A 13,531-nucleotide genomic window follows, 5' to 3' on the forward strand; every position below is an offset into this window, starting at 1 on the left:
CAGTGAATGTTACGTCCTCACTGTACACATTACATCTTTTCTCCTGCTCTTCTTACATCTCTCTCTTCTACTTATTAGTCATGACTAGTCAACTAGTCAGATGGCAAACTAGCCATCTCATCTAGACAATTAACTATGCAGAAAAGCTTTTGAGTACCCACTGTGATGCAGTTTTTTAATTAGACCAACTGCATAATTTTTTTTCCATACCGGTCATGCCTCATTCAACCCCCAAAGTAGCTATAAAGTACATTACATAGCAAATAATTTGCTTTAGTCTCTGCCTTTTTATATAAATAAAGCTGATGCTTACACTATTCCTGATTCATTCATCATCGCTACCAGTTATCTTCTAATATTTAGGAACTGTAGATATGAACCAGAAAACTTTCTAAAAAACTAGACTGAAAAGACAACGCCAGTTCCCTCTGAGCTAACTCTGAGGCTAAAGCCAATGAACAGATGGATACAGTGGAGAACAGAAACACGTAAAAAAGCTTGTCTACACTGTAGGTCAAAGGGGCAGCATGGAAAACTGAGGCAGGGCTCTGCTGAAAACAGTGGAACTCACAATGATGCATTTCTGTATCTCTGTGCACCTCTTGGCCAATTCTGCATGGCTTAATCCACCCCTCTATCTCACTATCAATGTCTGTGTCACTCTATAGTAACGTGCTATAAGAAAAATCTGTAAATTGGGGACTGGCAAAGGGAATCCGAATTCAGTGCAGGGTTTTGCCTGATAAGAAGTAAGTAAATACAGAACATTGAGAAAAAAAAGCTCTTTTCTCCATGAACATCATCCTTCCCAACCAATGAAGGCTTCATCCCTCAAAGTGCAAAGTACCTGGGCTCTGCTCCCCTTACCCTTTCTCTTGATTTTAAATATCTGAATGATCACATCAGGATTACGCACATCCTTAACTTCAAGCTGTGGACACAGAACTCAGAAATCCTACTTTCTTTAGCACTGGGCAAGTATGACAACAGTGTATCATTTCCTGGTTTCTGAATTCTTCAACTTGAAAGTTACCTGCATATATATTTTCAGTGAAATTATGGGTTTCTGGCAGCTAATGGAAAGGCCACCCAAGGGAGGGTGTGGTGGTACAAGGCACTCAGAACTGTGGACACCACCACAGGTGGCTGGCAGATGGGCAGCCCAGCTACAGATGTTGGCACTGGAAAGGGTGAGTTGTGCAGAGCAGCTGAACTTCCCTTAAGCGTGCCAGAGAAGGACACAATTCAAAGGAGATGATACGTGGAAGATAATGAAGATGCGTCCTTCTTTATCAGCCATTTTATGTTGCACTTTGTATGGAAACACTGCCTACAGCGCTGAGATCTAACTGGCGGTCTGTGAGGTGGGCTTGGCTGGAGGAGTATTTCTCTCCAACATTTTAAAGCTTAGTACTGCAAACTGCAGTGGTGAGTACATGGGCTGGGTTATGAAAAGCTACTGGTTTAGCCTTATTTGTCACCTTCATAATATAAGTAAGGTATGTATATAGCAAATAAGTAATACAGCCTTGGGAAGAAACTGTATTCTAATAGGGATAAATCAGGCCTTGCCTCTAGTTAGAACGATATTTTGCCTCAAGTATTTCTTTCGCGTGTAACTGTTGGCAACTCTATTTCCCTTCCAGCCAGCTTTTCTCATTTTCTTCTGTAGTCAGCACAGAGAAGGTGGAAAGGGGGAAATCATGAAACGCAGCGCCAAACCACTGAAAGGTGACTGTGAATCACTACATGACCTCTGCAGCTCAGCCACTGGTTGAGACTTGCAGTTGTGCAGGTTACTCTTACTAGATGATACAGGCTTATTCAAAAAAAAGAAAACATCTGAAATGAATACAACCACAATGAAAAAAAACAGGGGGAGCAGCAGGCTTCTTTTACACTTCACAGAAGAAAAGTGTTTTGATAAAAAAATATAACAAACAGAGCTCATCTTGGATCTCGGTAGGAATATCTGCAAAGTCCAACATGTAATGGTAAAAATTACATCATCTGTAATCTTTATACCAACTGCTTTTCTTCAAACAACAGTAACACAGAAATGCTATTTTGAGCAGAGCTAGTCACTGTATTTGTTTTCCATTAGATATACAATCTAGAGTGACTCCAACAGCTAGCTGGGCATGAACTTTATTAAACCCTGTACCAGTTACATCAGCCCTAGTAACGCAGTGCCTATTCTTGCTACTCACAATATGCCAGTCAAGCTTTGGAGGAACAGACAATACTCTGAAAATCTTGACAGGAATTAACACCATTGTTACTCAAACTTAGTAACAACGCAAGCAGAGAATCCACATTTCCTGAGCATGCCCAACCTCAGGGGAACACGACGTGCTTCTGAGCACACTACATTGAGTCGATGAGTTTCAACACTCAGTCGTGATATAACACATTCCCTTTTCCTTCTTTCATTAAAAGTCTGGTCTGTACCATGTGCAACATCGAAAAAAAGGAAACATTGAAAATGCAGACTTGAAGACATTGACTATTCTTTCTTACCTCTATTCCTTCCTTGTTTAAGGCATATTCGTCAAAGTTCAAAATAGCAGTCTTGATAGTCCGGGGAGGGGGCAACACAGTCAAGCCAATATTAATAGCGTTGCTTCGTTTTGAGTCTAACACAATGATCTCCTGTCGCTTCCCATCTGCAGCAGTTTTCTTGGTAAAGAAGACAACAAGAACATTATTTCTCCAGCCTGTTTTATGAAGAAAAAGTCACTCCTTTCACTAATGACTTCCCCTACTCAAGGGTGCTGACACTGAATGTAAATCTAATTCATTTATAGTCATCCAAGAAAGCTGAACTCTTCTACCATATTCTTGCTGGTATCAGCATGAGCTGCCAGGATTTAACCAGAGAGCTGAACGTGTTCTCAGATGCCGTGCAAAGCTGAGCTTGCCTGAGACACAGGAGTCCCCGCGAGGGCTGGGAACGCTGCAGTTCAGGGCAGGAGTTGGTCTGAAAAAAAAGCCTGTAGCTGTCTTTCCCAGAGGAGAGCTCTGCTGTGCGGCAGGACCAGCCGGCACAGGGCTGGCGAGGCAGCAGCTGGGCGCTGACGGGCTCCAGGGCTCCATTCCCCTTGGATGCCTCAACCCGGAGAGGCCACCGACCCTCTCCTGTGTGGCTGTCTGGGAAATGGACAGGGTGGTTCCCACCTGCCCGCCAGCACTCTCCTGTGTTATAAATCCACCTTGGGCACTGGCAAAGGAAGTGTGAAGGCCTGTCTGGAGACACTGGCACAGTTTTCTGACCTCTGGTTGCCAGAGGAAGGGTATTCTACCCTGCTGCTCATGATATGTCCATCAAGCCCTTCACAAGTGCAGAACAATTTCAACCCTTATGCATTTTCTGAAGTTTTACTTGAGACTAGACGTAACATTTGGATCTTACCTCCGGTATAAACTACAGTATAAATAATTATAAAAGCACAAAGAACTAACAACATAGGCTTTAAATTTCATTCTAGAGAAGATCCAAGAAATTTCTTCCTCTCTCTCCCCATCATCATAGTGGCAAAATGTGAACCAACTAGGCAAGGTGACTCACAAACCATTTATATGGCATAATGCAGTGCTAAACATGGGCTTTGCTTTTATCTCCCAGCATGCCTCTCTCTCTCTCATCATCCCATGCTAGAAGGTGTCTCTTTGGCAACTACGTTATGTCATATACCAAGCAGCTGCAAGAGGAGAGGACTCCGCTCCTCATACGCAGGGTTATTTTCCTCCCTGTCCATACACATGAACTTTGGAAATACATTTCCTCTGTTTGCCCTTCTCCTTTGCCCTATCAGAGATGGGATGAGGGATGCTGTCAAGCACAGGAGTGCAGGGAGAAGACCGGCACATTGATGGAAGCAGGCACAGACATGCTCCAAGGTGTACAAACCCACATTTCAGCAAGGCCCAGGCTGCAGAGATGTGACTGTGACCTCCCTGGAGAGCCTGTTATCTGGGCTGTGTTTAGCGGCTCTGGCAGCAGCAGCCTTAGCACTGATGCACCTCAAAGCGGCAAAGAGAGAGACTAAGCAATCCCTCTTTCCCAGGCTGCAGTGTGGCAGCCCACACAACTGCTCAGAACAGGGAATCATCCCTGTTGCCTACAGCAGTAGTGCCTCTTGCATCTCTTGTGGATTTGGGGGAAAGCCAAGAGATTTGGAGGAGGCTCTTAACTGCCCCAAGTCTCGATCTATGCTCGGGATTGCTTTTTAGACCACAAAGCTTTCTTCTCCGCATCCTTTGGGTCTGCACCACAGCCACCACTGAGTCAAAAAAATGCCCTCCTGCCAGGTCTGCACGCTGCTTCTGCATTGAAAGAACTAAGTTAGTAAATTCGATTTTATCAAAGTACCTCCAGCTGTGGGTCAGCCCATAATGGGAATGCAGTTGTATCATTACAAAGATGCCTCCTTTCTGGCACAGCTCAGCTCCTTGCCTGCGCAGGAGGAGGTATGCCCGCCCACCCACCCCAGCACGCGCGCGGCACCACAGCCCTTTCATCATACCAACACGATTAATGTGGCAGGATGCAACTTCTGTGTGCAGATGAGAGTGAAGGCAAGCACAGTTTACAGGAGTTGGGGACCACCATATGTGTATGATCTGTGAAAGCTGTAAGAGGTTTTTTGGGTTTTTTTTAACTTAAAAAGAAACACCTATTTTGCAGTAAACAGGATAAATTTTAGGAAAGCAAAGATAACATTTGTTTTCAATTTTTATACATCAGTTCTGTCAGAACTGCTCTCTTCTAACACCTTAAAAGCATCCCTGAAGCCTTCTTGAACTTTCCCTTCTTTGAGTAACAGAGTCCTCTTTTTCTTATGGAGCTACCTGAAGGATCTGATATGCAGCTTCTCCTTTAAAGCAGTCATTTTTATTTCCAGGGCCATTAATCACATTTTCAGGACCACAGTTAGTGGCCAAGACCACATAAAAACAAGTGGAGCTCACCAGAGTCTGCGCTTCCTCTTGAGTCTGTATCGCACTGAGCCTTTTTTAAACCACCACTTTTTACCTTGTCCTCGGCAGCACGGAATTACACAGCTCCAAAGAATTTAAGCAGAAGGGAAAAGGCTGGGGGAAAGGAGTTAAATTTAGGCTTCCCACATGCGGTGAGGGTAAGTGAGCTCCGTTTTTAGGCTCCTAAGTTTGACAAGAGCGACGTATTCATTTGGGGGACGCATGATGCTAACCGCTGGGATGACTGCGATTGCACCAGTGCGCTTGCTCCTTAGCAATGAGTTACGAGAGACAGATGAGCCGTACAGGGGATGTGAGCACGTGGGTATTTTCCAGAGCTATAACTGCACATGGGGTACAAAAATCTGGGGTAAGTAACTCTTTTCAAAAACAGGGGCAGAAGAGATTTATGTCCATTTTGGGGACGATGGCTGAGTTACAAAGAAATCCTTTCCAAATGAATAAAAGGATGAAGAAAAGACAGATTTTACTACCATGAACTTTATTACCCTACTGCTAGGAAAAGAATTCCTTTTCGTCTGCAATGAAATTGCACGTGTGTAAGTGTCTGACTGCTAAAATACGCTACAACTATTAATTTCTATTGCAATATTAGGTGACTTCAGACTGTGCTTTATAAGGTCATTAACAGAGAATGACTTCAAATGCTTGAGGGAATCATACACTAATGCACTTGATTTTATATTTTAATGTGTCACTGTGTAACGTAAGCCCTGAACTTCTGACTATTACATTATTAAATGTAAATAACAAAAATTATAAAATATAAATATATCAGGTGGTATAATTTGTGGGAAGCAAACGTTCCTGCAATACATTAACAACTACAGTGAATTTGATCCTTTACAAGACCTAACTGGCCAGATTCTGTTGCCTCTGTTGAAGGCTGTGTAGTCCAGACAGGTTATTCAAAACCTGTTACCATCCCACAGAAGGTGATTTGTGGTCTGATGAGCACATAGTCTAAAAAATGCCTCTTTTCTTTAATTAATTCCAGTGGTCATATAAGTAATTATATATGAGCATCAAGTCAGAAGTATCTCCTGCATTTAAATTTGTAGAACAATCTGCATCAGTAGTACAGAAAAAAAAAAAGGGCCAATCCCTTAATAGCGAGATGGACATTTTTTAATTTCTATCTCAATTAGCAAGGATTTAGCACTGGGGATTTAAAATGGAATCACTCAGCTACCGCCGAGTTTGTCCAGGATACATATATATATATATATTTTTTTTTTTTTTTCAGAAATTCTGGTCCACATTTATGGCTTGCCTTGGCATTTATTCAAATTGCAACAAATGTTTTAAAAAGGCATGTATATACACGTGTACGTGAAAACATATTCCCTAATTTTTCAGTCCTACTAGTTTTTATGTCTGGGCACATGATGCATCACTGTATTCCACACGGTACAGATGAGTCAGCAGAATAATACTTTCAAATGACACGCAGAACCAAGTGGATGGCAGAAGGGCTGAAGCATTTGGTTCAGTAGTGTCTGTGTGTTTTCATTTCTCTTCACAGAAAAATAAACACTTTGAAGTGCTTTGCCAAAATACCTGCTTTGTTTGGCGGAGTGAGAAGGAAAGAAATGCTACACTGGCCTGGAGGGGATACCTGATCACTCTCGTTCTATTCCCAAACAGAATGTTGTGGTCCTCTATGCCAGAAAATAAACGCTCTGCAACTGAAGATGCTCCACTAACTATAACCAACGTGCAAGCTGTCCAGAGTGGCAGAAGTTCTCCTAAAATCAAGAATCTCCCCTCCCAGCCTTTCCCCCCGAACTCCCATATTATACCCTACAATTTAAAATCCACTTTATTTTATTGCAGTCTATTGTGTTTAATGAAAAACTTCTCATGAGCCAGGAAGTAGCTGTTTATAGCTGTGTGTTGTGGAAATCACAGTGAAGGATTAGAAACTGGAGTAAAATTGGTTACAGCTGTATGAAAGAGCATACGCACAAGATAGAGCCAAGCTCCCCCCTACACACCCTGACTTCGCTTTTCCTCTCATCCTTCTGGACTGTTCCTTTTCCATGCACCTGCTTCCATCTATTGCTATGAAATCTGGAGGTTTGACTTTTGATTTGTTGCTCCGTGCTTTTTTTTTTCAGCTGAACCAACTGAGCTGTGAGTCAGACTTTACAATATTATAGAATAAACCTGTTTTGGATTGCAGCCATTGGACAGGAGAAACGAGACACAACGGGGAATGTACTCCCTGGAAATAAACCAAGCAGTCTGGAAAAAGCGAGAGCTATCCTAATTTGAGTGCAATCTTCGTACCAAACCTCAAGTCTTTTACGGATTCAGCGGTCTGCTTAATTACTCCCACTCTCATTTGATCTAAGGACCATTCCTACTCCAGAAAATTTGCTGGTATTCACCAAAACCAGGCAGGAGTCTCAGAAGTCTGAGTAGACCTCCACTACGGTACTCCTTGGTCACCACTGTCTTCTCTACAGAGACAATGAGACTTCTATGCCTGTGTTATGGGATGGGGTGGAAAGAGAGCCAAAAGTATAACGTCTCATGCAGAGAGCAGTTATTAGTCTCCAAGAGGAAAGCAGCCACCTAAATCATTCCTCAGACTTGCACTAATTTCAAAGAAACCTGCTCACTCATCTTCCAGCCAGAAGCCAAAAGCTGTGCCAAAGCACCAGGCAGCCCAGGCAGGTTTGGGAAGCAAGCGTGAGGGGAGTGGGGGGAAAATGGCCAAAGGTAGTTTGGGAACGTGCATGGTAAATGACTGGATAAATAAACAAGTCAAAATTCCAATAGTTCAACATTTTATCAAAAATTTTTTGGTGAGAATAGAAGATTAAGAATCAGCCAGACTGATCCATTAGAATACTGGCATTTAACACAAAGCTAAAGTTTGGAAATGGCAAATATGTCATAATTCCACAATCAATTAGAGGAATTAAATGTTTTATGAATCTAAGAAAACGCTCTCATTCCTTCCACCTATGAATCATCTGTGGCAGATTTGTATTTACAGGGAGAGAGAAATTAATCTCAGCATTGCCCAAATGAACGATCAGCTGAATGTGTTTTTAGAGCTGCTACGCCATACGTTTCAGATCTACATGCATCTGTGTCACAAAAAATTCAGTTAAGAACAGCGATGGCAGGATCTACACCAGCCATGTATTTATGTACCTGTTGTTTGCTAGGTACTTAATCAGGGCTTGATTGTTCAAATTACAATGTTTACATTTGGCCAAGAAAAGCAAGAATGACTATTAGAAAATTTTGAGTTAATAACCCAAACAAGTGATGCAGAGAACTTTCAACGTGAGACATCCAGTCTCCCCAGATTAAGAGCAAACAATAATATATATGATATATAGTATATATAACAACTTTTGCCAGCCAAAGAGAAGTAAAATATTCAAGGTACTGACTGGTTTTTATGTCACTATAAAACATATAGGCATACATAGAAAACACACACATGATTTATTTAAGAGAGATGGACATCTTTTACTAGCATTTTAACTGGAAAAAAACATTGTTTCCCTGGTACCAATTATTCTGCTTAGAAGAAAAAGAGTTTATGTAGCCACGAAAAACAAATGTTCGAGCTAATAACTTTTTTAATGCTACTTCAAATTCCTACTAAATGTAACTATAAAAGACTTCCTTTTGTTGTCGAGTCTAATGTTAAACAGCCATGTCACCAGCCTTTGTGAATTTATTTTATGACAATGCTCCTAAGGAAAAGGGAATCCTAGTTACAGAGGTATTTCCTGTGCCAGCTTCTATACTAAAATTTGGATAGCCACATTGTACAAATTAAGGATTTAAAATAGGCCTGTTCACCAGTGTAAAACAAAAACCCAACACCCCTGCAGAGTTTAGCTGTAAACTTGGTCCAGCTGATAAATCGATCCTTCAGAACAAAGCACGTGTGTAGGCTCTTTGCAGCAGACCCAGTCTGATACTCTAACCTTTCCACATAATGATTAGGAAAATATGACCAAGTGAAAAACTGTCAAATACACAAATATGAATCATCACCTTGTGACCTTTATATGAATGTAACAGAAAATATTTCACATTTCAGTACCTAGTTTGGCAGTCAGCTACCAACAACCTAATGTAAAATTTGTTGGTGTTCCCCACCTGAAGTGATATCCCAAAACCAGTAGACCTGAGATATGAGGGCAGCTTGGCACGTACACCACCCTAGCCTCATCTCCCAGTTTCAGGCCATGGAATATCTTCCGTCATAGGCCAAGCTAGAAACACATCCAGTAATTTCCACTGTTTTCATATAAACAACATAAATCACCCAGATCTAAGTCAGAATGAATACCAATACAATAGCAAAATAATAGCAAGCTGAATACGAGCTGTACCTTTGTGACAGGCAGTTCCTTGGATTTAGACTCAAAGAGATGCTCCAGTTTGGAAGTGTCCACCTTAATGGGTTCCAGTTTCGACCACAGGAATTCTCTGCAGCGTTTGTTGTTTTTACACTGCCACTCAAATGGCCGTACCTCGTTCCAGAACAGACGGATGGTTTTCTTCTTCTTTATAAATGCTGGCTGACCCCTAGAAACCTGGGGTGACCCTAAACCCTGAGGAGAGCTGAACAGTGGAGGAGGAGCCAATAAATTAGCAGAGGGTGGAGGTGGAGGTGGGCATCCAAACAGCGGGGGAGGTGGTGGAGGAGGCAAACCCAGAAAAGAAGGTGGAGGTGGAGGAGGGGGAACAAGGGAGTCCCCAGGACCCATATCCATGTCCAACACATCTACATCATCCTCCTCCCCCAAGTCCGTAAAATCCATGTCTTTGATTTTAAGTTCTCTAGGATTAGCCATGAGCTGATCCCAGATGTAGTCAGATTCCTTCTTTGGCTGTGCTGGCGTTTTCTCAGGGACCTGTTCACTGATTTCATCTTCAGGCATGGCTGTCCCCTTGGCCAGCTCACCACTGTTGAATTTTTCTGCAAAGGCTTTCACGCTGCCTTGGTTGTCCAGATTTCCGATCTCCATCTTTTTGACACTTTCGTCTTTGGCCTGCTTTGTGGCCTGAAGGATAGAGATCCTACTGGCTAGGCTAGTGAGTGACTCCTCGCTTTCCTCCGTCTCCTTCTTTTCCTCCTTCGCCTCCAGCTCCTTCTCCTCTTCATCCTTGGGCTTTTTGTTATGCGCATACAACATGTCCAGCATAAACCGCTTGTTGTTGAGGATGTTGCTGCACTGCTCATTCACACCAGCATCCTGAATGGTCTGCGACCATGGACCTGCAATCACACACACACACAGATGGGAAGAGTCAAGGGGAGGGAACCAGAGCACCAAGAACAATCTTCAACCCACCAGAAAAAAATTTGGGGGACACACATGCACAATTAGTCTGAAACTGGGCAAGCAGTAGAAAATTTTGAAATAGGTGACAGTGCTGGTATATGGCCCAATCTTGGTGGGCTGGGAGTAATTCTCGTGAGGGACTAGCTTGTGAGGGACTATATAACTGTCAGGATTTTCAGGTTTCTCCTGAAATCTGTCAGGTTTCACTTTGTAGTTACTACCCCAGCTCATTTATACAGTGCATAAATGCTCAGAACCTTTAGTATTCCAGAACGGGGCTTAAATATCATGACAATGGCACAAAATAGGTTATCATCCTACTTTTCACCTGGCCATAAACTGGAACCACCCCAGCAAAACTTCGTTATAAAAGGAATCTTCCCTGGCTGATGACAGGGTGAACATGCAACTGCTTCCTTCTCCTCCTCCTCCTCCTCCTCCCTCCCAGCTGGCTAGGGGAGGACAGGTTTCACAGTTGACTGTTCTTCAGACCTCCAGGCTGGATACCTGGGTCATCTTTACAACATGGACTATTTGAATCCCAGAGCAGGTTGCATACCCAGGGTGCAGCTCTCAGGGCAACTCAGTAGTATAAGCATAAGCAAGACTTCTAAAGCTATTTCTAGGAATATGAGCACCTTTATAAAAGATATTTCAAAACGCTGCTCATCAACCACTGTTACGCTCCCCGTAATATATGATGCCCCTGAAAGCCTAATGGCCTTCTTTCCACATCACAACCATTTAACATGTCACTGTAATGAAGCTTCATCTTTCTGACTACTGCTTTTCTCAACAATAATCTACAAAATAACGTGTTTGAGACAGCACCATAAATAACAAACTATAACAGTGAAATTGTAAAAATAAATGATGTAAGCAACTCTTTGACTACATTTCTCTGAATATGAGACTGCTAACCATTGTGGATAACGTGTCTAAAAATTATGGTGTTTCTTTTTCCAGCGGGCATCGGATAATTCTTCACACTTACTGTATTTCCTGTACAGGATTCCTTCTGTTCCCCATAGTCTTTACACATTTTATTAATATATTTTTTATAGACTCTATTTCTTAAACACATTTTATTTTGATTGCTAGGCAATCAAATCCTTTTGTCCCCTTGTGTTTAAAGATTTTCTTTTATACCTGTCAGTTGCCCTTTCTTTTAAACTTCCATTTTATCTCTGTTTCTCCCCTTACGCTCCCACCTTTTTCAATACTTAAGAGTTTTAAACATATTTCATGACTTCTTTCGTCAATGGAGTTTTTTTCTTACCATGACAGCTAACCCTGTGCTCTGAGAAGGTGTCCCCTCAGTGAGATCCCCATCCAGGGCCCCATAACTTCCCCCCCCCTCCTCTTAAAAGTAAGACCACGTTAAAATGTAGGACATGTCTCAGAGCACAAAGCATCTGGGCAGTAATGACTCCCACCCCTATTCAGATCAACCTCTAAACCACATTTCAAAATGAGCCCAGAGGTTTAATTCCAGACAAAGGAAAGACATTTTTTTCAGCAATGGATACGACCTCCAAAACTGTTTCCTTCTACTTTTCTGCAGGAGGCTTGACTACTTCCATTACCTGTTTATTTTTCCTGAGACTTTATCCATGCTATTGCTTTCTCACCAAGATTTGTCACCTGAGGTAGTCTCTCAGACTTGTCTCTGAGGTAGTGTCACTAGACAACATGACTAGACAACTCCTTCCCTACACCATAGATTTTAACCAGCTGAGTCCCCACAGAGGATTTACCCCTACTCTCAGCCTTTCCTTCAAAGATGTTCACGACTGCTCCCAGGATCTCTCCTACAAATCCCACATGACCCACCCGCTCTCAGTTTCACCAGCTGGGATCCTCCAGGATTTAATCCCTTTGCAAAACTGCTCATTAGAATTCCCCCAGACACAATCTCCAATTTTGTCTCCCCAAGTCTGCCTCCATCTTCCCTCGCTGATCAAAAATTATTGCTGGGAAGACTCTGGCTACTTTGGTGGCCTCTTCTGCCCTCCTCTCCACAGGTGAAGCTTTGAAATACCATTGGAGGAACAAGACTTGCTGGAAGACAAATTCACCAAGATGGCCACCTCATAAATGGCAAACTGTTTGTTGGGAATGTGGGAACTGCTGGAGAAAGTGCTCTTGTTTGCTTTCCAAATCTCCTCACCTACTAGAGAGCAAACAACTCACTACATGAACCTCCTACCTCGCACAACATAATAAATCTTTGGGCTACTGGTAACATAGGTCAATTTTAAGATGTTGATTTTTCAATAACAGGGTACGTTTCTTAGCTTCTAACAAAAAAACAGAAAGTACATAAGCACTTCATTAGAGTGGTAACAGGCTGGTAACAGACAAGATGAGGGGGAAAAAAATCTGTAACCTGTTCTCCTTTACTTGCACTTAGACTGTCTTGGACTATGCCATAGTGTAACGACATCCTTCATCTGTCATACCTCCCCCCTCCCTTTCCTACATACATATCCATCTACATTCTTTAAGAGTACAATAGCATTCTAAGTAACTCAATCTCTGTGCTGGTTGAAAAGAAGATTGCTCTTAGATTTAGAATAAAATTACCTGAATGCTTCCCATAAAAAAAGTGATAAGGTTTAAGCACAAACAGTACAATCTGAAAGTTTAGCTCTGTGAGGTAACCCTTGTGATTCAGAGTTATCCCTCTTCTGTCAGGAAAGAGCAAGACTATTTCATACTCTGACACTATTCTTGTTTTCTTATCTAGAATTTAGAAAACTTAGGACAACGCACTCCACTGTTCAGCCCTATGAAAACTTGGGAACCAAATGCCCTAATTACATTACATTCATTTATGTCACTATAGAAAGGGGAAAAGAGTAATTAATGAACAAAGGTCAAAATTTGCTTTTTACTCCCTCCCTGCCTGGGCTGCATGACAAGCTCTGGTTGTCATTATCTCTCCAAGCAGAAAACCGTTTCTTAACGTGTTTTCCAGGCTGGGCCTTTACAGGTGTCTGGTGACATATCTGACCAGAACTACTGGTCACTCCAGAGCTGGTCTTTTCCAGACAACGTCTATTTCATGTGCCTCCTCCACATGAGCTAAAGATGGCCACAGTCCAGACCTACCTACAGCAGGTCCTGTGTATCTCTCTCTGTTTTCTGAAGCCTAACCAAGACAGGAGAACCAGAGGGAAGGAAAAAACATCACAGCCCTC

At 42.3% G+C, this 13,531-nt stretch overlaps 1 protein-coding gene across 14 annotated transcripts in view; it reads right to left on the reverse strand.

Annotated features, from left to right (window-relative positions):
- FHOD3 (formin homology 2 domain containing 3) overlaps nt 1-13,531 on the reverse strand; it is a 403,988-nt gene that overhangs the window by 56,142 nt on the left and 334,315 nt on the right. For all 14 annotated transcript variants that reach the window (XM_054190223.1, XM_054190222.1, XM_054190220.1 and 11 more), the window contains 2 exons: nt 9,372-10,261; nt 2,521-2,679 (listed from right to left, as the gene is read on the reverse strand). In XM_054190223.1, coding sequence (XP_054046198.1) covers nt 2,521-2,679; nt 9,372-10,261 — 1,049 coding nt within the window. The remainder of the gene's footprint in view (nt 1-2,520; nt 2,680-9,371; nt 10,262-13,531) is intronic.

The sequence above is a fragment of the Rissa tridactyla genome, chromosome 2 (assembly GCF_028500815.1).
Source record: "Rissa tridactyla isolate bRisTri1 chromosome 2, bRisTri1.patW.cur.20221130, whole genome shotgun sequence".
Lineage (NCBI taxonomy): Eukaryota > Metazoa > Chordata > Aves > Charadriiformes > Laridae > Rissa > Rissa tridactyla.